General features: G+C 33.3%; 1 protein-coding gene and 1 long non-coding RNA gene across 4 annotated transcripts; one reads left to right on the top strand and one right to left on the bottom strand.

The window, feature by feature from the left end:
• Window positions 1–1028: 1028 nt before the first annotated feature.
• LOC136276163 (uncharacterized) lies at window positions 1029–25146 on the top strand. 3 transcript variants are annotated; one of them, XR_010714584.1, is made up of 6 exons: window positions 1029–1360; window positions 12446–12543; window positions 13072–13259; window positions 13525–13727; window positions 24702–24950; window positions 25038–25140. It is a non-coding gene; the product is annotated as an uncharacterized lncRNA (long non-coding RNA). The 3 variants fall into 3 exon arrangements; XR_010714582.1 differs by having other exon boundaries at window positions 1032–1360; window positions 24702–24932; window positions 25038–25146; XR_010714583.1 differs by lacking the exon at window positions 13072–13259 and having other exon boundaries at window positions 1040–1360; window positions 24702–24932; window positions 25038–25146.
• LOC117688843 (uncharacterized) lies at window positions 17641–19510 on the bottom strand. Its single transcript, XM_066087280.1, has 5 exons — window positions 19370–19510; window positions 19072–19284; window positions 18564–18628; window positions 18026–18154; window positions 17641–17787 (listed from the first exon to the last, which is right to left on the bottom strand). The coding sequence occupies exons 1-5, from the start codon at window positions 19508–19510 to the stop codon at window positions 17757–17759; spliced, it is 579 nt and encodes a 192-aa protein (XP_065943352.1). The 3' UTR covers window positions 17641–17756.
• Window positions 25147–26301: the final 1155 nt, after the last annotated feature.

The raw sequence follows: 26301 nt of genomic DNA on the forward strand, positions 1-26301 counted from the left end.
TTGTCACCATGACCGAGCCTCTGATCAGTAACAACAACAATACAATGTACAATAAATTATTTATATACAAAAATTACAAATATACAATAGAGAGTCGGCAAGATACGACGCGAGACAGTCCTTATGCTCTAATCCTCCTGTCTCCGCCCATCACCATGCTACCCTGAATCATCGTCCATTGTATCCATCGTGTCCACCAGTTCACCTGCTCCAGGTAATCAACTACTGGAAACTCTTCCGGTCGTCCACCATAGGCCGTCAGTCACCATCACCTATCAGGCCAATACACAGAGCCTCGTCCATGCGTAGAATGTGACTAACCCCGGGACCCCGTCTGGAGATCTAGTTACCAGGCAATTACAAAATTAAATACACGTGGTCAGATCCGTGTGGGGAAATCGTGCGCTCTGTCCAGAACTGCAAAATTCAAACCTTAGAAAGCCCTAACAATGCGGGTAGAATGACCCAGGTTGAGTCTATTATGCTGACCAATGCCAAACTGAAAAATATGAGGCTCCATACGGGATAAAAATAAAAAGTCTATCAAAACACTGGGGTTCAGTACGGGATAAATCCACTACACATAAAAACAACTTGCACTACTGTTTTACAGCAATTACTAGGATTTGATTGTGACAGTAATGTCGGTTTTCTGATTATGTTTAGTTATGCAACATACATTGATCAACATTTTTCCTATTAACAATTTGATTTCTTCCGTAAGAAAAGAAAACCACATTAGACAATAGATTTAATACTCAAAATTGTGACATACTATAGATAGTGTTACCTCTCTCTTTTTAAAACTAATATAATTCATCATCACGGTTGAAATTTAAAAACAAGACGATTAACTGAGAGTGTAAAATAGAATGCACTAAAACATTAGTGCCCAAGAAGCATAAACTTTATAGTCATAAACTTTATAATATTATTCATTTGCATTCTCAGACGACGCTTGGCCGTGTGTAAACATATATTTGACATCACTCCGACTAAAGAGAGTACATGTATATGCTGAAATCTTGAAATTAAATCACTTTGCTATACATGTAGATTTACAAACTAAACGACCCCATACCCCGGTCTATAATTTCAAGACCAGTTATGCTATTGGCTTAAAAAGTCAAATTTTCAGACGGTAATATATATTATATTTTTGCATGGTCACGATTTTGGTCAAATTTTATTTTTAATAATATTCATCATCACGGTTGAAATTTAAAACAAGACGATTAACTGAGAGTGTAAAAAAGAATGCACTAAAACATTAGTACCCAAGAAGCAAAGTTAGGAACATGTCAAATTTGGATTCTAAAGGCAATGGGAAAAAGAAAACGGAGCTTGACAAGAATTACATGTAAGTAGTTATCAAGGTATTTGGTAACGTACTATGTATCTGAGTTTTATGCAGATCTGGTGTATTTGATAAATTTATGTTTTAAATGATCGGTAAATGAGATAGATATTTATAATTAAAAACAACGACAAATCAATAGATACATGTATAGTAGTATATGAGTTTATGGTTGGCGAGAGATGGCACACCATGATTTGGACCGCCGTACACAGAAGGATGGTCCCATTATAGTTATCAATAACATTAAAAAATATTTCATTTAAATAGAAAAACGAATATAGACATTCAGCTTTTACACAGTAACTGTTACATATCAGTGTTATTTCTATTATAACAAGCAGTACATGTAGTAAGTATGAACATTATGTTCAATTATTTATCAAATATGTATTACCGTATATCAGTTTTTTTTCCGCGGGTATCCAATTTTCGCTTTGTTCGCGACGATTTCCGAATCGCGGAAAATAAACTAGCGTAAATTTGATACAAAGTTTGTTCTTATAATAGAGTTCTCTCTTTCCTGATAAAGTAAACAGGTAAGTAACAGTACGGACTGTTTGCGTCTCTGAAATAACTATCGGTAATTATTTCACATGAAAGAAATCGTATAAATGGTTTCATTGTCCACATTTTCATTAGAAGGAGCGACAATTTAGATACTTTTCTCCTCTTACCTCACAGGTTTAAACAATCGTGAATTACATGTATATTTACAATTTTAGTTTAAAATGGTGAAGATTTGTTTCGCGTAAATTTTATATACCGTTCTAAGCTCTGATTCGCGGAAAAAAACATGACGCAGAAATAACCTGATATACGGTAGATAAAAAATACCAAAAAATTTCCAGATATTTAAAACTACTTTTTAGTTTTCCACTCTTCAACAGTACAAATCCATTCATTTTCAAAAACACTATAGTGTCCACCTGAAATAGTCTCATTCTAGACCTCTTTTTTGTAATTATATTTCCACAGATGCTAAATACCCTTTCACTTGGCACAGAGGAGGCAGGATTTGTCAAGTATTTTCTTGCAAGAGTAGCTAATCTAGGAAAAATAAATTCATTATGCCACCACTGTAATAATATGGTGTCCCTATCTTTAGCACATTTAGTACTCCCCAAAAATGTAGGAAATTCTTTCTCCACAGCCACTGCCAATGAAACTTTATCTTCATGAACAAAAAAAACATCATCAAACTAATCTTCAAAGTCGGAACATTTTATTTTTTTAGCTGAATACATCCCAATCGTCTAACATTTCATCATCTGCACAGGGAACATTACCTTGCTGAACTTCACATTCACTATCAAAACGGAAGCTTGGGAAGAACATCAGATGAAGTCCCACTACGGCCATCTGCAACCGTTTCTATATTTTCCTTTTTGATATTAAGATTTCAATTTGAAACAGCCAAAGCTTTTTGAAGAAGATGTTGATGCCTCTGACACAAAAATGAGGTTCTTAGTATCGGGACTGAGCATTGCAGCCATAAGTGGGATTTCCTCATCTCTTATTCTTTTACATATTTCCACCTTCATTATAGAAACCACCATCTGAATAACGCTACTAAAATTTGGATTATTAAGAATTTTCTTGATTTTCTCAAAGGTCACTAGAACCTTGCACATTGTCGGGTTAAGTTCAACACATAAAATACATGAGGCTCTTTGAAATTCTTCAAAACGCAAACAACAATCTTTTACATTGTCTAACATGTTTATCATTTGCTACAGCACTGATGGTAGGGGTTTGTTCTAATACACGCTTCAACATGTCTAAAGAACAGTTCCACCGAGTGGGACAGTCAACAATCAATTTGTGCCCAATCAGTTTCTCATTGGCTAAAAAAAGCTTGCCTGTTTTTCAATCAATCATTAAAACTAGTTTATTCGTAAAAATGTCCAACTGATTTTCTACATTTAGACAATATTTTTGTACTTCATAAACTTCAGTGCTTGCTTAAATCAAATTAATGCGATGTCCATAATAGTCTAAGCGCTCCCATCCAAGAATTCGGTGCATTATCTGTGTCACATGTTGGGTTTGGTATGTTCCATGCAGACACGGTTTATGAAAAAGAAAGAAATTTGAATTAAGCCTCGATATATTATCATTTTTTCCTCCCCATATTTTTTAATCTTACACAATTAACATTTTAAGATAACAGAAAATACTTTTAAGTCCATCTGCAATCTTTTCACTGGTATGGGACCCCCAGAACCTGATGTCTATGCAGGACAACTAGTCGCAACTCCAAGGCACTTGTGATGAAATGTGCAGTCATTGTGCTATAACTTTCTGTTGCACAACTACTCCAGCCGTCGTGCGTTATTGCAATGGATCCATTTTTTAATAGAAGATGCCTATCAACTATTTCTGTCATATTGATTTTATTTTCATTCATTAACTTTAAAATTCCATGTTAGTTTGGGGTTTCTAGAAGAAAATTGACAATAGTTACATGTATGTTCTCCTTTTAAAACAGCAACACCATTCCTTAATTTCAGGCACGTAGCATCGATTTTGAAAGTAGGGGGGGGGGCAGACTCATCCAAAAATTCTTGACAAGCAAAAAAAAAAAAAGGAAAAAAAAAGGGTAGAAGTCAATTTCCTAAAATCCTCAAAAATCCTAATCTGTCCGGGGGGGGGGGGGGGGGGGGGGTCCAATCGGTCAACTTCTTTTTTTCTTTCAGCACTCAAACCAATTTTAGAGACAGCATTCTGAACTACAGTAATCTGGGGCTGAATTAATTTTTTTTTCTCAGCTGTTTGACTTATTTTTTTGTCTGCTGAAGTTAATTCGTGATCATATGGTGCTTGTCAGGCAGGAATGGGGTCAATTACAATGGAAAGTAATTAATTAAATTACAATTACTTACTTAAATTCTTCATTTAAATTACCAATACAAGAGTTTTCAAATGTAATTAATTAGATTACAATTACTTTGCAGATGCAATTAAATTACAAATTACATTTTCATCAAAATTTCCTAAAACGGTACCATGATTTATATACAACACATAAACATTTAAGGAGGTATATCTATAATATGAATAACATTTCCTCATAATCAAAAAAATTGCACTGTTTGAGAATTTGCTAACTATTCTAATAATTAATTACAATTTTTGGAAAGAAAAAATATAAATTTGGTTTTTATTGTTTATTTTAAAATGCAGGTACTGGTAGTCACAATATGGAGGTGTTCCATATACCCTGATATTCAATAAACATTTAAAAGTCATATCCCTTAACCTACACCTATAGCATTTCTTGCATGCAAAACTATAATATGAAAGCTTTCTCCTTTGCATTTTTATACACTATTTTTTTTCTTTGTAAATACAATGCCAAAGTACAGGTTAATCAAGGGTAGAGGGCAGACTTTAATTGTTATCAAAACACAATTCACACCTGTTGTTCTCTACCTAATTATCAAAATGTTAGCAATAAAGGAACACACCCTGTGGACATGTTAGGCATCAAAAACTTAAACGCATTTGAAGCCATGCGTTTTAGCTCTGTGTATTTTAGGCTATCAATTACAAAGCATGACTTGATAGTTTATATAATTTCGATAACACTGATGTTGTTTGTAAATTAATCAGTGATGTTTTAAACTAATTAAATGATACTTGACACACTAATTATTCTAATAAGAAGGGAAATAAGTATTTTTTAAGAAAAAAGAGATCAAACAAATCATCAAATACATGTACTTAATTAAATTTGGAAAACTTATCATTAAATATTGAATCACTGAAAAAATCCATTTTGAAAAATATTTAGTATTATAATGATACTTATAATAATAGTTTAATGCTTATTAACTACTCTTCGAACTTGACCTAATGTACCATTGTAGGGGGTGGGGGGGGGAATGGGTAGTGGATAGCTTAATATTTATATGTCCATCAGTGTGTAATTGAAAGTAATTGAAAAGTAATTGGAATTACATGCCTTTTTTATGGTAATTAATTACATTACCAGTACATGTAATTGAAAATATGGCCAATTACACATTACTTCCAATTACATCAAAATTTGTAATGAATTACACTCATTTACCATTACAAATTACCATTACCCCATCCCTGTTGTCAAGATGAAACTGAACGTTGTTCATATTTCCTGTGCGAAGGTAGACATATATAATAAATAATCATCTTAATGGTATTTTTTTTAAATCGTTGTAAACGCTGATCATAAACAAAAGATTTATTTAAAAAAGAAGAACTGCCGCTGTACCATTAAATTCATGAAGAATTTAATGGTACTAATTGTTTTCACAGAATTTGCGTATAAATAAGGTTTATCAGTCCAAAACTAGCACACGTTTTTCTGCGCAATAAATATACAATTTTTTCAATGGGTGGCCCTGTAGCTCTCCGGTCTGTCAATATTTTTTTCCCGGAGAGCGACAGTTCTGCAGCTACCCTATATCCAATATTTTGCCAAAAATGATTAAGTTCAAAAGCTGGTATTTTTTTCATAAGTTATCGGAAATCAAAAATCCTAGCATTATGCACACGTCTAATATATGTACAATTGATCTGCAAAAAAACCATCTTCCTATCTTGAGAACTGTAGGAGGAGTTATCCGTACAATGAGGGTACCCTTTTGGCAGCCGCCCGCCCGCCATTTTAACCATTTTAAAGGGACTTGGACACGATTTGATTTAAAATTTTCAAATTTTATTTTTCCATTTTCAATGTTTATGCTGATAAATATAGAAGTTTATAATGCTATGTCAAAATTTGAAAGTCAAATATCAAATTATAAGCAAGATAGAGAGTTCATAATTCTTTGTTTGTAAACAAAGCTCAATATTGTCATTTTTTACATATGTGTTGTATTGGTGTAAGTTTCAATCAAATGTATCTTTCTTTTGTTGATAATAGTATTTATGAAGTTAATGAATTAGATTAAATTGTTTATGCATGTCATTTTGTCTAAGAAATGGTAATTTTCTACATTACATTTTTTGTAAACAACTATAAGACTCGAGCTTTGTTTACCTAACAACCAATTTTTACCTCTGTATCTTGCTTGTAACTTGAATTTAACATTCCATATTTTGGTCAATCATTTAAAATGCACCAGTTAACCATTTTATACATAAAAAACAAAAATAAAATTTTTGATCAAATTGTGAAAACAATGCACTGTTATGCAGAATATCGAACCCGAACATTACCAAATTGGAATATAAAAAATTAATTTTCTAAAAAATATGTCAACCAGACACTACAAAAGTGTAAACTTGATCTGTAGTTTGACATTTTGAAGCTGTTCAACAAAGGACTATATATGATAAGGGCCAACAATGGCCCCCTATAATGAACATCAACATTTTACTATCATTCTTTGTTTTCTTAATACAGATATGTATGTGATGTGTTTACATAATATTCATTTTGGTTCAAGTGTCCACAATTTAGAAATATGACATCGTAAAGACAACCTTTTCCCGCCATTTTTGCATTTTTAGCGTAAAACAGCTTGTTTTCAAGCAGTTTTTCCTTCCAAAAACATAGAGCGCAATCTTGAACAAATAAAATATTTTAATCAGAGATGTATCTAGCCAAGACTAATAAGAGACCAAAAAATTGTCCTTGTTCAAGCATGCGCTCTATATTTCCCATTCGTAAATATATAAGAAAAATGTCAATTTTTTGCCGATTTTGATTGAATTATAGAAATGGCGTCACTTCTGACGTCATATACAGCCAGTGAGTGCAAATAAATAAAATAAATAGATGAAAAATATATTTTATATCAACTCTTCTAAAAAATTAGTTAACATTTTATTGTACCCGAAACACTTAAAAAATGGTGAATTTTGGGGGCAAAATTTAACTCTTATCATATATAGTTCTTTCATATTATTCCTCAAACGCAGAAAGATGTGTGGAAAACTGAAGTGGGACAGACAGACGGACGGACTGACGGACGCAGAGGAAAGCTTTAGTCCCCTCCGGTGAAAGCCGGTGGGGGACTAATAACCGGATTTTTCCGTTGGAAAACCCGGTTTAAAATGAGCACCCTCTACATAAAAGAAATTGACCCCTGTAAAATAAAGACCCCTTATAGATTAAAGTTTTACAGTATATTTTTTTTATTATTTGTGAAATAGTATTTACAATATTATAATTTTTACTGCTGCAGTTAACAGAAAGTAACATATATTATAATTCATATTCAAATTAACTTAAAGTGAAAGAAGAGGTACATCTTGAAAAATAAAAATCATTCCGTTAAAACGAGATACTGACGTATTGCTTCAGGGTATGGTTGTCATCTTAACGATTACATTTACATATATCTATGGTGTTCCGATGGCAAAGCGCGAAGATGCGATGGCGAAGGCGAAGGAACGATACTACTATCACTCCTTCGCCTGCGCAACTTCGCACTCTGGCCTAAACATCTTCGCACTTTCACATTCGCCTTTTTTTTCGCATTCAGCAAGTATCGGTCGAATACATAGAATTTGATGCAGGCACCCTACTTGCCATAGTTTTCCGATTAATCCATGCTATTATTGGTACGCATGCGCTAGGCCATCGTGCTTACTTTGAATGTTTGTAAATATTTAATGTGTACATGTGGCATATATGTTTACCAGTGTTGGCTATGCCTAATCATTTTATACTCCACATAAAATGTATTGTCTGCCATAATGTGTACATATGCACTTCCAGACTCCTGTCACATACCAGCCATCTGTTACCGCGGATCAAACACAGTAACATTCTAATTTCATTCCTTGCTCATGCATGGATCTAGAGGGGGAGAGGAGGTCCGCCTCCCTGAAAATTCAATATTAAAAATTTCACGCAGTAGAATGGGAGAGGGGGTCCGGACCCCACCCCCCTGGTCGGCCTGAATAATTTAATTTTATAAAATAAAAGTTGTGAAGGCGAAGGAGCGATAGTAGTATCGCTTCTTTGCCTTCGTAACTTAACACTTTCATCTTCGTGCTTCGCCCTAGCATCTTTGCACTTTCGCCATCATATCTTCGGACTCTCGCAGCTTCTCACTATAGGCGGAAGTGCGAAGGTCGAAGTGGTCCCATCGGAACACCATATGTATCTTATTTTTACGAGTGTCAACACATCGATATTGTTCATGAATTATACTTGCATTGACGACTCCCCCTACTACAAACTGCTGGGTATGCAAGTGTATCACCCAGAGTTAATGATGAAACCAAAATTATAAAACGTTTACTGTTAGGCAATATAATCAAGCTGAAGTTAGCAGGCACTGACAGCAGCCATTACGTCAGGGGAAGTTAAAGGCCAATAAGGAAAATCGTCAAAGTACTTGGAGTACTCGAACAGAAAATATATTTTACTTTATCATCGGCATACTTTAATTAATATCAAGATGATTGATGTATCAATAGTTTGTATGAGCATTGAGAACTTTGGAAAGATCGTGTGATCAAAATCAAAGGGGGGTATAAACTCCTAATATGAGCCCGAACCCCTTGTCAACGCTTTTAGAAACAGTCTATTCTTATTATAATCGATCAGTGTTTATTATCTATTAAGATTTACTATAGTCAGGTACTCTTCACACATTTGCTCTAAAAGAATAAAGTCTATTGATGATCTCAAATACAAAATTACAACAAAAGTTTAGAATATTGATGTTCATGTAAAACCTAGAAGAAAACAAAACTAAGTAAACGTAAAACGACTTTTTAAAAATCACTTTCCCCCCAAAAATGTAAATAAGAAGTATTCATGCTCCTACGTTACCTGCGTCCTTAGTCTTTTCCCATAAAAAATTTATACATGTATCATTCTTCCTTTGACAATTCATTCACCAATGAATATTGCGTATATTTTAAAACCAATAATTATACCCCCGCTCCAAAGGAGAGGGGGTATACTGTTTTACCCTTGTGTGTCTGTCTGTCAGTCTGTCTGTCTGTCCGTCCGTAACAAAAATTTCTGTCGCATTTATCTTAGCAACTATTTATCGCAGATGCTTGAAATTTTTACACAGTATTTTATAGGCTTCCCATATCGTGGGATATATTTTTGTACCAATTGGACGTCAACTTACTGTTAAATTACGACTTTGTTTATTTTTAGCAAAAATTCTCAAACAAATTTTTGTCAAAGAATTCTCAGCAACTGTTTATCGCAGATGCTTGAAATTTTTACACAGTATTTGTATAGGCATGCTATATCGTGAGATGTATTTTTGTACCAATTGGACGTCAACTTCCTGTTAAATGACGACTTTGTTTATTTTTAGCAAAAATTCTCAAACAAATTTTTGTCAAAGAATTCTCAGCAACTGGTTATCGCAGATGCTTGAAATTTATACACAGTATTTGTATAGGCATGCCATATTGTGGGATATATTTTTGTATCAATCGGACGTCAACTTCATGTTAAATGACGACTTTGTTTATTTTTAGCAAAAATTCTCAAACAAATTTTTGTGAAAGAATTCTCAGCAACTGTTTATCGCAGATGCTTGAAATTTTTACACACTATTTGTTTGTGCATGCCATATTGTGGGATATATTTTTGTATCAATCGGACGTCAACTTCCTGTTAAATAATGACTTTGTTTATTTTTAGCCAAAATATTCAAACAAATTTCCGTCAAAGATTTCTCAGCAGCTATTTATCGCAGATGCCTGAAATTTTTACACAGTGTTTGTTAAGGCATGCCATATTGTGGGATATATTTTTGTACCAATTGGACGTCAACTTACTGTTAAATGACGACTTTGTTTATTTTTAGCAAAAATTCTCAAACAAATTTTTGTCAAAGAATTCTCAGCAACTGTTTATCGCAGATGCTTGAAATTTTTACACAGTATTTGTATAGGCATGCTATATCGTGAGATGTATTTTTGTACCAATTGGACGTCAACTTCCTGTTAAATGACGACTTTGTTTATTTTTAGCAAAAATTCTCAAACAAATTTTTGTCAAAGAATTCTCAGCAACTGTTTATCGCAGATGCTTGAAATTTATACACAGTATTTGTATAGGCATGCCATATTGTGGGATATATTTTTGTATCAATCGGACGTCAACTTCATGTTAAATGACGACTTTGTTTATTTTTAGCAAAAATTTTCAAACAAATTTTTGTCAAAGAATTCTCAGCAACTGTTTATCGCAGATGCTTGAAATTTTTACACACTATTTGTTTTTGCATGCCATATTGTTGGATATATTTTTGTATCAATCGGACGTCAACTTCCTGTTAAATAATGACTTTGTTTATTTTTAGCCAAAATATTCAAACAAATTTCCGTCAAAGATTTCTCAGCAGCTATTTATCGCAGATGCCTGAAATTTTTACACAGTGTTTGTTAAGGCATGCCATATTGTGGGATATATTTTTGTACTAATCGGACGTCAACTTCCTGTTAAATGAGTACTTTGTTTATTTTTAGCCAAAATTTTCAAACAAATTTTCTTCAAAGATTTCTCAGCAGCTATATATCGCAGATGCTTGAAATTTTAATACACTATTTGTTTAGGCATGCCATATTGTGGGATATATTTCTGTACTAATCGGATGCCAGCTTTCTTTTAAATGTCGACTTTGCTTATTTTGCATATTCACATCAGAGCGGGGGTATCACTAGTGAGCATTGGCTCACAGATATCTTGTTCTTTCATGATAATTGTTCGGTAATTATTACATAATATCCTCATTGTGTATTAATTTGTTTTACTTTTTTTGCGTCATATCTCGCCATATGTCGACGAGAGAAGTGACGTTAATGTTAACAATCAATTTGTGGCAATGTAAGAGTGCTTTGTGTGTGCTTGCTACGGATATGAAAAACTATATGCAGCGATTTATTTAGAACTTCAAAATCAGTTGAATAGAATAAAAATTCAAGTAATTTCAAAGTCGTATATTGGATACGGGGTAACCAAGTTCTATTTTTGTTTACAGCGGGGGTCATTTGTCTTCATGTTTAACATGAAGAAAAAAACCCCTGGGTCTTTATTCTTCAGAAAAATCCAATTTTTTCTCAGCAAGGGGGGGGGGGCATTGTTCTACGTCGAAAAATGACCCCCGGTCGTTATTCTACGGGGATCATTATTCTCAAACGGATTTGTTTAGTGCGAGTTAATTTTTTTGTCAAACATTCATCGACTATCGATGTTAGTTTTCAGCTATCGATTGTCGGCATCGGCAGTAGTCTAACGACGATTTTTCGATCGTCGGCGACTATTGCTGAATCACTAAATGTTTGTGTATATGCTAGATAAACAATGGACGCGAATATCTATTCTTATACATTCACTTAGCGAAAAAAAGGGTTTTTTTTATCTGGGTATAATTTTGATTAAAATTAAATTGGAATTTGAATTTTTTTTCTCATGGAATAGACCCTGATTTAACAATGGCCCGACTTTTTTCAGACTAGTGACTCTCTGCATTGGCGCTCCCCAGCTAATTTTGACGAACGATATCTATTTATATATGTCTACCCTATATACAATAAAATCTATTTTATAATCAAAATCAGTTGGTTTCATAGTATAGGGAGTAGACATAGATATCGTTCGTCCTTTGCAAAATTAGCTGGCGAGCGCCTATGATTCTCTGAAGACATCGAACAATGCTTTGCCTTTGAGTATAATCTCTCCCGAACTGTGATATTCTCATATCTGCTGATTCATAATTTATTCACTAATTGATGAAATAATACAGTTCCAATCCAATGTTTTCTCAAACGTCCGCGTCAATTTGTCACAGCCAATTCATTTGCACTGTAACAGGTGAAATATGGTGTATATTTCAAATATTGCCAGTTAATGTTTTGCCATTTTGTCGGAAATGGCACTAAGATACTAAGATTTTATCGCTTTAATATTGTATAGATTTGACACAAACTATTTACATGTACTTGGTATCATTTTTTTCGTTGGAAAACCCGATTACAACTGAGGGGAAAATATCCTTGTTTCGTCTTCTACAGATCTAGATCTAAACGTTTCCAACGAGACAAATTGTGGTTATGGACGTAATATGTAATGATGCATTAAAATCTTATAATCAAAATTAATTTCACCTGCAGATATGGTCGATGGGGTCCATACCAAACGATTCAGATTGGATTTATATACTTTCATATATGGACGACGGGTTTTCAACTTTTGATCGGTGTATTCATCGGTAAGAAAGATAAGCAGCGTATTACAAATATTACATATGAGGAAGGTTTATGGCACAAAAAGGAGTTGACAAAAACTATTCTTTATCAATTAATTATTGCATTAACAAAATTAATAAAGGATTTTTTTCTAGCGTTCCAAAATCATATTTATAAACCGTACCTGTTGCGTTTATGTGACATTTTACTCTCACCATGTGAAGTTTTTGTCAACTGATAATTCTTCAAAGTTAAATCATAAACTTAGACTTTTCACTAGATTAATGTAAGGATTTTAAGCGTCTTTGTTCTTCTCATGAAATCATGCATATCAGTTTCGTTAAATGTTAAAGTTTTCATTTACTGTTAATTACTCAAAGTTTGGTTACAAACTCTTACATTTTTACTACTTCAATGTTTGGAATTTGAAGCGTCGTTGTCCTTCTTATGAAAACATGAATTTCAGTTTCGTTTACTTGGTTAAATGTAAGTATGCAATACTTATGATTACTCATAGTTTGATTATAAACTAAAATTTTTTACTATTTCAGTGTATGGAATTTGGAGCATCTTCGTTCTTCTAATGAAACCATGCGTTTAAGATTTGTTCACTTGGTGATTGTAAATGGAACCCGATAGCAATAACGAAGGGCGATAAATGATCAAAAAAGGATTACACAAAACTTTATAACCATGATGCAATTAATGAAATGACAAAGAACATGATTACATAGAAATAGTAATGAATAATTTCGTTCTTCATAAATTTAAACATCATTATCGTTATTTCTAATCAGATGATGACAAATTATCAATTGATTATTTTTGGAGTTAGGTTCATTTATTCTTGGTATTTAATTGGTTTAAATTTAATTGTTATTGTGGCTAGAAGTTTATTTACCAGAAATTGTTTGAGAAACATGAATATTGAGGAAACTAGTGATGACATAAACCATGTAAAACAAATATGTAGTTTTCTTTAGATTTGTTTGATTTGGTTTCAGCTTATAGGCCGGACTTTCAGTGTGCAACACCAGCAACCTCCGTTAACCAATCGGTGTTCAATCATTCCAGTCTCATCATCTATGAAAAATGTCAGATTAAAATATTCCACAACGATACAAATGGTGCTGAGCATACATCAGTTTGGGAATGTACAAACGGATACAAGTATACGCTGGATAAACTGAGTACAATTGCAACGGAGGTATTTGTTAATGCTTTTATATTTACAACTCCCAAGTATTTTTACCTCTATTTCCGTACATCAACAGTAATTTAGTGAATTTTACTTACTTTTCCTAATTAATTTATCGATTAGCTTAAATAAAGATGTTAATATAAACAATAAAATGCTTTCTTTGATGATTCATTCGGGTTATGAAGGTAGTGATCATTGCAGAATATTTTTTACATAACCCACAAACGCGGGTTATGTATTTTTTCTGCAATGTCACTACCTTCATTTCCCGAATGAATCACCAAAGAAAGCATTTTATTGTTTAAAAAATGCATCACATAAAATGTTCACTGGAAAGTATCTTTGACCTCTTTTAAGGATGTATTCTTGTCATCAATTTTTACCCCAAGTGGGTCTCTATACATGAACATGTCGTAAAATTCATTATGTTACAATTTTCAATAAAACATCTAAAATAAATTAAATGAATCATATTTCACACAATAAACCCTCATTAAATGCATAAGTGACAAAGGAATTGGTAAAATTATGTCATTTATGACATACCGTAGTCGGCGCAAACAACAATATGAAAACTAGTAGACTAATTGTTCTCGAACAATTAGAGGTCTTTCCACCTCATTGTTTTTTTATGTTTGAAATAAGATTGCTTAGAATAACGTATTTTTTCTGCTTTACTTCATAAAAAAAGTATCAAACGATTAAGTTTGCAATTTTTTATTCCTTGACCTTTGACCTTTATGTCATTTTCATAAAAAAAAGTATCAAACGATTAAGTTTGCAATTTTTTATTGCTTGACCTTGACCTTTGACCTTTATGTCATTTTCATATGACAAGGTAGACGCTTCAATACCAATTGGTCCGATGTATCTATGATTATTGATTCAAAAGTTATTTTATTGAATGTTCGAAACTTTCAGGGGCAATAACTGCTAGAATAGGACTTTGGGCCCTGTCGGTATGAATAGATTGAAGAAGCGTCTAAGTATACTGAATACATTAGTAAAAGTTTCAAGTCTCTATCTCTAACGGTTAATGAGGAGTAGCGATAACAAGCATTTTGTACAATAGGGGCAATAACTCTATAATTGTTACATGGTAAGGGTCAAAGGGTGATATTTTGAAATGTCTTACGATGTCTTACTACATCCATGAAAAAGTTTTTCTCTACCATCCTAAACAAAAGAGATACAAAAACTCATTAATTAAGAGATTTCTAGATGACCTTGACCTTTGACCTTGATGTCATTTTGTTCGGCCAAGGTAGACACTTTCATCCCAAGTGGTCCAAAGTCTCTATGATAAGTAATAAAAAAATTGGAAGTAATTTTATAGAAATGTAAACACTTTCAGGGGCAATAACTACTAGAAGGGGGGCTCAGATCCTTTCGGTATGAATAGATTGAAGAACCCTCTAAGTGTACTGAAGACATTGTTAGAAGTTTCAAGTTGCTATCTCTTATGGTTTCAGAAGAGTAGCGATAACAAGCATTTTGTACAATAGGGGCAATAACTCTATAATTGTTACATGGTAAGGGTCAAAGGGTTATATTTTGAAATGTCTTGAGATGTCCTACTACATCCATGAAAAAGTTTTTCTCTACCACCCTAAACAAAAGAGATCTAAAAACTCATTAATTAAAAGATTTCCAAATGACCTTGACCTTTAACCTTTATGTCATTTTGATCGGCCAAGGTAGACGCTTCCATCCCAAGTAGTCCGAAGTCTCTATGATAAGGAATAAAAAAGTTAGAAGTGATTTTATGGAAATGCAAATATTTTCAGGGGCAATAACTACTAGAAGGGGGGCTCAGAAATCCTCTAAGTGTAGTGAAGACATTGGTAAAAGTTCCAAGTTGCTATCTCTTATGGTTTCAGAGGAGTAGCGATAACAAGCTTTCCGTACCAAAGGGCAATAACTTTGTAAGTTCTGGGAGTTATCGAGCAAAGGGTCATTTGGTGCCATAACTTTTAATGGCCTTATAATAACATAAAGAAAAAAATAATTCAATATCTCTTGAAATAAAAAAGCTGTCCCTGGAAAAAAAGAGAAGAAAAAAAAATAATAATAAACTAGTAGACTAATTGTTCATGGAACAATTAGGAGGTCTTTACACCATTCATTGGTCGTGTTGTTTTGTTCAAATCAATCGCAGGAAATCGGTAAATTAAAAAAAAATCAAAAAATCTACACAATGGGGTATCGATCCGAGAACCCTTCGATTGGTAGGAGAGAGCGTTACCCCCTAGGCTATGTCGCTTGTTACTTGAAAGGGGATAAAAAATGTAAAGTTGTGTAGTGAATTTGGATGAGGATGGAGAGAAGAGATCCAGCGCTCTTCTATCCATCTCAAATTGATACCCAATGTTGTGGAACCTTTAAAATAGATAGGCGACTAGCGATTGGTTGAGGTGACAGTATTTGTTGATCAGTTTATTAATTAATTAATTAATCAGTGCTGCTTGTAAACAATGTGGCTGAATAGCGTTGGCTAAGAAATGAACATGCCAGGTCAAACTCTGGTCGCGAGCGGCTATTTGAAGGTGTCGGAATGTCACGTTGGATTAAGTGTTGAGCATTTTTCTGTTGATTTGAATGCACGTGCTTAGAAATCTACTAACTGACATGCATTTTTGGATTACAAGTACGGAAAATCTGAAATGAATCAAGGCCAGTCATGTATTTGAGCCAAGTCGGGAAATCAACAAACTGAGAGAAAATGTAAACAAAATTCATATGAAATCGGGGTCTGGAAGGGAAGAGTTATCTTTCGTTGAACTTCAACAAATACCGTCACAGGTTGCTGATAAAAATGCAACAAAGATTTTCAGTGAAATTTTAGCATGAATTTATTAGAAACAAATATCGAAGCGTTGAAATTTTGTTAATTATTTTAAAAAAAAATTTATTTTTTTTTTATCAAAAGTATATAAATATTGTCTACCGTAATCATAGTACTAAGTAATTACTCGTACTTTATGTCGTACGTTATAAAAGTATTACCGCTGTATGAGAGCGATAAACTTGTATTTGTTTTTTTTTTTAATGTTAAAGCTGAATACCGCTTATAAATCGGGACTGTCAAAGGTATATATTTATATTTGCAAATATGTTTCCTCATATGAACCTATAGAAAATTCTGTATGAACGTTTTCGTGAAGTCACAATGGTCATAGCACGCGCTTATAATTGTCGCTTGGAATATTTTAAACATAAAAGTTTGGTAATTTTAACAAATCTAAACGATTTGTCTTTTTCAAACGTAAATATAAGAAATAAACAGCAATGTTAAAAAGTTCACCGGGATATGAAGTTGGTTGGTACGCGACCAAATTTACTGAGAAGCCCTTTGGGCTTCACAGGATTTGATCACCTGACCAACCAACTTCATATCCCGGTGAACTTTTTAAATTGCTGATTATTTCTTAAAAAATAAACTCTTCGATTTCGTTACATCAGATTACACCTACAACTTGTGGCCAACGTATTACATTTCTTTATCTTCTTAGATTGTGCATTTATTTCTTTGTATTTTAGAAGTATTTTGTCTGCATAGGTAAATAATGTATATGCCTTTTTATTTGATATTTGATGATTTTCTCCTGTCTTACAAAAAGTGCGTGAATATGAAAATTTCATCGCGATCAATTAACATTGCGAGACAATATGCATATTTTCACATGTGAGACCTCCATAGCGAAATGGCTTGTCGGGATAGAGGCGATTCAACAGAAATATGGTGGACAATGCTTTTTACGAGCAGAATTCAGCAATAAATATTTTTGCTAACAAAATATTATAAGAAAACTGTAAAAGATTTTTAAAATATTTATATTTCATAATTTTTTCGTCTGTTCTCCTCTATAATATAATCTCCATCTCTCTCTCTCTACATTTCTCTCTACATTTGTCTACATTTCTCTCTACATTTCTCTCTCTCTCTCTCTCTCTGTACATCTCTATCTCTCTACAGCTCTCTCTAATCTCTCTCTACATTTCTCTACCCCTCTCTTCCTTTCTGTCCATCTTTTTCTAATCTTTCTTCGATTTCTTCGCAAAGTCTCTGTAATTAAAAAGATATTGTTTTTATGAAACTGATTTGTGTAGTGAATACAAAAAATACTGAAGAATCATTAATATAAAAAATTCATCAGGGAACTACAGAAGTTATAGTTTTAGTTGACTTCTCATGTTATGGAACGTGTTAATTTCCAGTTATGGTAAATATAATTAATGTTGGAAATACAATATGTGCTGATACTAATTAGAAGAATTATTAAAAAAAAAACAACAAAACTTACATCTCGCTCACTTCCGACATGCATCTCTTTCCCTTCACATTAATACTTTCATAGCAGTTTTTGGGAAAGAGGTACTTCAACTGCTCGTTAGTAGTTGTGAGCAGAACCCCATTTACTTCGATCAAATTGCTAAAAATGAAAGTGATAATCATTGAGAATAAATATTATAAAATATAGCTTATCAAAGAAATGAATTATAGGAAGAGTGTCAAACTAATTTGTTTTGAATAAAAATAAGCATTCCAATAAGATTGACTTTAATTTGATGTGTGTTTATTAACTGAAATTTTTATATACTGATTTATTTTAGTTGCAAAAAAGTGATTTGACTGAAATTTCATTTTCGGAAAAATATTAAACTTAAGGCTTTGTTAAGTCGTATCAAGAATCATTCGGATTATAAGGTTTAAGGTTCTTCAAATGGTTGTTTAAAAGTTTCAAACATAAAATGATTTACAATCTAATTGACGGTAATATTTTTTAGGATCGGTTAATGTCTTAGGATATGATCATTTTTTTCTTATTTATAGTTCATTACCTTTCAAAAGATACGCTCTCTACCACTCCTTCGAAGTCCTGAACTTCGAGGGCTTCTTCAATGATCTAAAGGAAGTAAATCATGTTGAATATTATTAAAAATATCATGTTGAAATAAAATGATTAAAAAATATTAATGAGTTTTCAAGGGAGAAATGATGAATAAGATGTTAGATATATACATTTGTTTAAATATACAGATTAATGTATTATAAACCTACCAAAAATAATGACAAATCAAAGAGAAATCTTATAATCTCAAAGAATGCTATAAATACTGCATGTAAACAGTTGAAACAAATACTATGGGTTTATTCATTAGCGTGCCAGCTAGTTTTTAATAAATACTATTTAAGTTGTCTTCGATTTTATTTTCGACTGATTTTTTTTAGACACAGAATTCTTAGATAATGAATTGTGAATCAAAAAGGTCATGTATATTTAGAATTAACTTTCCTGATTAAATATTAACTGTTTATAACAGTAGTAACATTCAAAATTTGAATTACTTCAAAGGTGGTGTCCGGTGTGGAATTGTAACAGCGTTGATGGTTAAAGTCGTGTGTGGGGACGATGCATTTTATTGTGTAGAGTACATCGTTTCTGAGGCTAAAATTGATGGCATTGTCTCCCCATAACGTTAAGACACACGTCCGTCTCTCATAGGAGAGACGGAGCTCTCTCCGCTGAGCCCCGTAGGATGTTGTTGACGCCTCTCCCACCTGAGGATGCACAAAGGTTTACGTTTAATAATGAAATGCAATATTATAAGTCTTATAAACAGCAAAAAAAATGTAATGCAATTACAGTCGTTATGGCAACTGGAGAAAGTGCTATTCGTATCCCATTTGATATCGAGGCGGCGTCCTCCATGCTCAGCATGGGTGGGTTTGTAAAGCCATTGCGGAGGGCCTCCTCTGCCTCAGAGAGAGAAAAGTTTGTGTCCATAATCTACAATATATATATATATATATATATATCTGTGTGTGTGTGTGTGTGTGTGTGTGTGTGTGTGTGTGTGTGTGCTATAATATAGTTTTAAAAATGTTGAAATAAAATTTTTCCATTTAAATACTTTCAGGGTATATAAAAATATTTGTCATTGATCTGCTATTTACCTGCAATTATTGTATTGATTGAAGATACTAATTTTACAGAGGTAAGAAATATGTTAAAATAACGTTACACACCGTGGCATCCGCCTTGAGCTCAAATCCATAGGTTTGATGGTACGTTGCGTTAAATATTTTAAAACACTTTTTGGGAAAGAGTTTTTCAATGGATTGTTTTTTGAAAGATGAAACATTGGCTATTGTCTTTTCCCCCTGGACAATAGCCTGAACAAAATATTTTGTCGATTTCCCAGAAGGGCTAAACCGAGAATTGATAATTCTTGTTTCCATTCCACCCAATGCGTAAATTTTGATGCTCTACAAATAAAAAAAAATATGCAAAATAAATTAAAAAATTTGAGAGGCAGTCGTTCTAAGAGGAGACTGCAAAACCTTATGTCTTTCAGAGAGATTCAACTACACTTCAGACCGACATCATCCGCGAAGGTTTGCAACTTGCAAGTGTCGCGGCTTCAGAGGAGTAGCGATAACAAACTTTTACGTGCACGCGTCAATAGTATCTAAACGCGAGGTGTTTTTAAGACGCAGGGTCAAATGCCCTCATCATTTTCCGAAAGCAGTAAGACGTGAATGAAAGCGTTTCGATAAGTCGCGAAACAAAAAATCATTTTTGCTTACGGTAGAAAAATAAAAATAAAAAGAAACAGAACAATATCAATAGGCCTTTACACTGTGGTGTAAAGACCTAATAAAGAAGACGCGAGATCATTCGACAAAGCCAAAATCTGAGTATGCATGCTAAACCAAACATTTTGGCACAATTTTTTTTTACGTCGAAGGTCAAGGTCATCCGTTACCCCAAAAAGTGAAAAAGGGGGTTTACAGACTAGTCGCGCAAGATAGAATCTTGGAATTTGTGTCAAAGGGCTCTATATCTCCAGGGGTCAAGGTCAAAGGTCAAGGTCAAAGGTCAATGTCAACTTTCAGGGGATTCGCATGCGCCGAAAGATCACACACTTTTGCATTAGACAGCTTTACCGATCCAAGTTGACCTTGACCTTTGACCTTGACCTTTGGTGCAGCCAAAAAGTTCCTCGAAGCCATCGCCAGTGGTTTCGCGGCTCTACCTTTAGTCGTTACATTTTTTTTTTCATGAAAATTAAAAAAATTTGAGAGGCAGTCGTTCTAAGAGGAGACTGCAAAACCTTCTGTCTTTCAGAGAGATTCAACTACACTTCAGACCGACATCATCCGCGAAGGTTTGCAACTTGCAAGTGTCGCGGCTTCAGAGGAGTAGCGATAACAAACTTTTACGTGCACGCGTCAATAGTATCTAAACGCGAGGTGTTTTTAAGACGCAGGGTCAAATGCCCTCATCATTTTCCGAAAGCAGTAAGACGTGAATGAAAGCGTTTCGATAAGTCGCGAAACAAAAAATCATTTTTGCTTACGGAAGAAAAATAAAAATGATAAGAAACAGAACAATATCAATAGGCCTTTACACTGTGGTGTAAAGACCTAAAAACATAAGAAATACAAAAGGTCTTTCACCTGAAAGGTGGAAAGACCTAATGAAGAGGGAAAGGAGAAAGGGTCGCTTCGTTTCAAAGCAACGTAAACAGCAGTACGAGTCCTCGGAAAATGACAACTGCGAGATGAGGAAAGATGGGGAAACAGTCAAACAAAATAATCGCCAACAAAATTATTTTAGAACTGCAACTAACGAACGAAATGTGTCAGAGGAAATTCCAGAAGAGGAAATCGAGATAGTTTGTTAACAGCAAAAATGTAAGTCTTCAGTGCTTTTAGACTCAGTATAGTTAAAATGGCAATGTTTATGCTACACTATGCTCATAACATATTTTTTTTTTTCAATTTCGAGTACATGTATCGCATATGTATGATCTTATAATCAAATCAAGCAGGCGATACATGTGTATATGGCGGCCCATGCGGTTACCGAAATGGCAAATTTATGAGAAACAAAATTTGAATGTTTATATAGTAACTATTTTCATTTTATTTTAATTGTCGGCAATTCTACAATAGAAATAAACCTTGCTACTAAAAGGAGATAATGGCTGAAAAGTTATTCTTTAATTTTATCATTTTTCATAGTGTCTTGTCAAATGCAGTCAAAGAAATATGAAAGGGGACAGCTTATTTACAAATCAGTATCGATTTAATTTATTGGTGTTTTTTTTTAGACGATCCTCTTAATATATTCAAGCCAGTCAATAGTTTAAAATAAATCACTGGTCAATATTTTGATCAATATTTTTCTGAGAATCTTGCATTTAAATTATAATTGACTGTCTATTTTCATGTAGAGCTACATTTGTATATGTATAGTAAAGATATACTACAGTGTGTAAGAAATTAAAGCATTGTGTGTATGCACTATTCTTTTTCAGCACTAAACAATACATGTATAGGTCACAATGAATATTAAATGTGACAAATTAATGATTAATTTGTTACACAATGGCATGGACAATTAACCTTCAAAATGTCGTTATTTCTTTTCTGCATATCTAGTCTAAATTGAAAAACTAGCAAGTTAAGCAATAATTTTGCTTATTATGTATTAATTTTTGTTTAATAGGTATTAATTCCCTCATAGCTGCAGTATGAGGAGAAGATCCCTGGAACTGTTTTGTCCAAACAAAATTTCCAATTCTTCCTCTGCATCTGAATTGACAGTCGTAACTGTGAAAGGTGGTCAGATGTTCCACAGAGGCAAACCTGTTTTCCTCTGCTTTAGAGTACTTCATTGAAAAGGAAATTAAGCCATCCTCACTTGGCATAGCATCAAGTTTTAAGACGGCCATGTTTTAGTCAACACCATGTAAGCAGTTGGAAAGATGGATGGTTTTAAAAATCATGTGCAGGATTTGTTGATACAAAGCTTTGTCCCAGGGTTGCCATCTAATACCCAACAGACTTTAGTTTCATATTCATACATTGTGACTATGCTGCTCATGATGCTTTACAAGATGTCACATTCCTTCAAAGATTTGTATGGTCAGTAAATTTTGATTCACAGAATAGTTAGAAGGCATCATTCTCTCTGCTAAGTGCAACATTTTCACAAGAACATTTGTCAATGAAGAGAATCACAAAGTGTATGGATAGAAAAAATAGCTGCCAGTGACTTGAACTATGCAGTTCTAAAGCTAGCATTGAGTGGAGGAAGAGGGCACACAACAAGTTTTGTCAAAAAAGTGTGGAAGTGGACCAAGAGTAACAAAGTCAATGACAATTTTACATTCCATTGCTGAACATTTTGGAAATACTTTTATAAGTGATAGTTAAAGCTTATTATATCAGAATTGTATATACTGCCTGCCTTTAATTTTCATTATTCCTGAACTAGTTATTAGTTCTAGTAGATGTATGTACTGTATGATGTGACACAACACAACACCCCCCCCCAAAAAAAAAAAAAAAATCCTGATAAAGATAAATTGATAAATTCTACTGACAGTATATTTTGAATCACTCATTGCTATGAAGTGTTCAATTTATGCATATATTTTAGCTACCTGAATGGAATGATTTTGTCATTCAAGGAATTTTTATTTAAACAGATGTTTTCCAACTGATCAGAATAAGTAATGTGCAACTTCTTATATCAGTAGACAAGACAATATTGTAATGCAACCATGCATTGATGTGTGTTCATTTACTATAAAACCAAACAGTTTATTAGAATATATCATACATGCATGTGCATGTATATGAAATATTAATGTATGCTCTGACCTAGAACGCATACATGTATATACTGGTTAAAATTTATTGATCAGACATCAATCCATTTTGAAGTTGCAGTTTTTTCTTCCGATCATTGCTTGCATTCATTGAGAAATACTGTCAATCAAAATATATGCATCTAGCTGCTCTTTTTTTTTGAAAGAAAAATATCAAATGAATTTTTAATTTCATTATAATTACATTATTTATTTTAAAAACTTTGATGAATTAGAACATATAATTAGCAACAAATACCTTATTTCATTCCATGTTAATCACACCAAGGTCAAGGTCACACCCAGAGGGTGGTTTATCAGCACTATTTTAATAATTGTTTTGAGGTTTATTTGGTTGTATGTCTTGTCTACTATATATTCTTTAAATATTTTTCTTTACATAATTACAATTGCTATTGAAGATAAATACACCAATTTTAAATGTTTGGTGAATAAAAGTTTATGATTTGCTGCAAATATAGCTTATTTTGTTACTATAAAATGCTTCAATTGGAAAAGGGGGTGGGGATGTAACCAACAATATATTTTTCTTATATGCACACTAACCCCCACTTTTTATACCTTCATTTGGAACCATAATATGTAAAGAAAGTATACAAATGCCTTCATAAAAAGTTTGATTCTAGAAACATGTCTAACATTGGTTTATTTACCATATTTGCAACGAAAATTATGCTCCAATTTTACTTGCGGAACACACATTTTTGGGCATAACTAACCAAAAAAGTTATTTCATAGTTTTTGATTTGTCTAAAATTGAACTCCGAGATGTTTTTGAGTAAGCAAAACTGAAAATGTCTGAAATCTGCTTTTATTTTCTGAATTAGAAGGAATTTCTGGTCAAATTGCACTTTCTATGAGAATTTTCATACACTATTTTTGGCCCATGTTCTGGGGATCGGACCTCTCTTAAATGAAAACGAACATACATTTTTCTTGTTTTCAATTTATTCCTTAGGAATAGTACTTTTAAAAAATCATCTAAGCATCTAAAAAGTTTAATGTAGGTTTTTTTTTCGTGAATGAGCAGAATACACCCTTACATGTAAGTCAGTGATTTACTTTTTTAGATTCATAATACGGGAATAAAATTATTTGCATAAGTATTAATTTGTTTCCCAAAAAATCACAAATTTTCAAACACAATATACCATATATCTATCACCCCCTCCCCCTAAAAAGAAAAATAACAGACATAATCTAGTAAGCCAAGAAACATTTTTTTCTAAGTAACTAATTTTTCATATTCGTTTGATATATTTTAAAAACCAAAACCATGACGTTCCTTTGCAGTTCGACCTGATATGTGATCGATCGAGTTTGGCTGAACTACTTCAGACCCTTGTTATGGTTGGTCAGCTAATAGGAGCTGCCTTCGCTTCTTCCCTCAGTGATAGAGTAGGAAGAAAGACCGTTCATCTATGTTCCAACTTTTTGACATTGGTCTTTGGAATAAGTGTTGGTTTCGCCCCAAACTATACGACACTTGCTATATTAAAGTTTATATTGGGCGTATTGATACCGGTAATGTGACATAATACAGTGAGAAACATTTTTATGCGTTCACTTTTTGAAAATATACTTGTTAAATCCGTTCCGTAGTATTAATTCGATTTTTATAATAAACAGGGTATGATTTTGCCTGCTGGGGTCTTTACGTTGGAACTTTTTCCCGAAAAAACACGATTTGTGTGTGAAATCATGGGTTCAATGTTCTGGACCACTGGTCTTGTCATTACAGTACAGCTCACGAGTATCCCGACACCCACCGTGTAAAAAACACGGTGGAAAACGGTCTGTGTCGCACCGTGTACACGGTGTGACACCGTGTATGTGTATTGGAAAATTCAAGAAAAAGCACCGTGTCGCACGGTGGCCGCCCGTGTTACTCCGTGGCCACTGTGTCACTCCGTGGATATCGTTACCTGAGACGTTGATAGAAATAGCGTATGTTTAGAAATAAATAAATTATGGCTTAACAAGGGTTGAAACATATATATCCTTTTCATATTTGAAAAAAAAATGAATGTCGACTTAAGTTGCACGGACCCAGAAAATTGTCGGGGCTGTCAACGTGAAGTTATTTTTTTGTGATCTGAAAACTCGACGTAAATGGGTACCTTTTAATTCATTTGTTCTTAAATAAATTGAAATAAATTCACCAAATATATTTAATAATCAATTGATATATAATCAAAATTCAAATCAATTTAATTCATCGTGTTTTTTTTTCTAAACACGCTTGATGTTGAAACTGACGATCCGATTAAAATATCGGGAGCTTAAACGTCTTATTTTCTGTTATATCTGAAAAACTTTCTGATTTATTAATTAATTTACAGCCTTACTTTAAACCAATTAAAAATGAGAAATGAAAGCATTTCAGATCATGTTTTTTTAAAAACATGTTGATGGGCGGGCTGTAGTAAATAACAACCCCATATTACCGGTGACTCGAATAATTTGGACTTCAGCTATTTATGTAGTAATAAATAAACAGAAAATCTCTTTTATATTTTAGATTATAGATAAATACATGCACATACTCTTGTTAAAACATATTCAAGCATTGTACATGTACGTAAAATATATCCGCATAAAATAGTTCATAAAATAACTTTCAACTTTATTTCCGTACAGCTGGTAATGGCGCCGTAATTTCACATGAAAAAATCACTCGTGCGATACACCTGTACGGAAGCTGATCAGATACACAACATTGTCTTTCATCTTGGGTTCTATACACAACAGGTGTTATTGTCTGTCTTGTTAGGTGTCATTGTAATTTACAACTAACTGTGTGTATATTTGGACGTCTGAACAGGTGTATTCGAGATGCCGTTATTCACACCTTTCCACGGACACCTGTTTGGTAACTCATCACAACCCGTCG

The sequence above is a fragment of the Magallana gigas genome, chromosome 6, assembly GCF_963853765.1.
Source record: "Magallana gigas chromosome 6, xbMagGiga1.1, whole genome shotgun sequence".
Classification (NCBI taxonomy): Eukaryota; Metazoa; Mollusca; class Bivalvia; order Ostreida; family Ostreidae; genus Magallana; species Magallana gigas.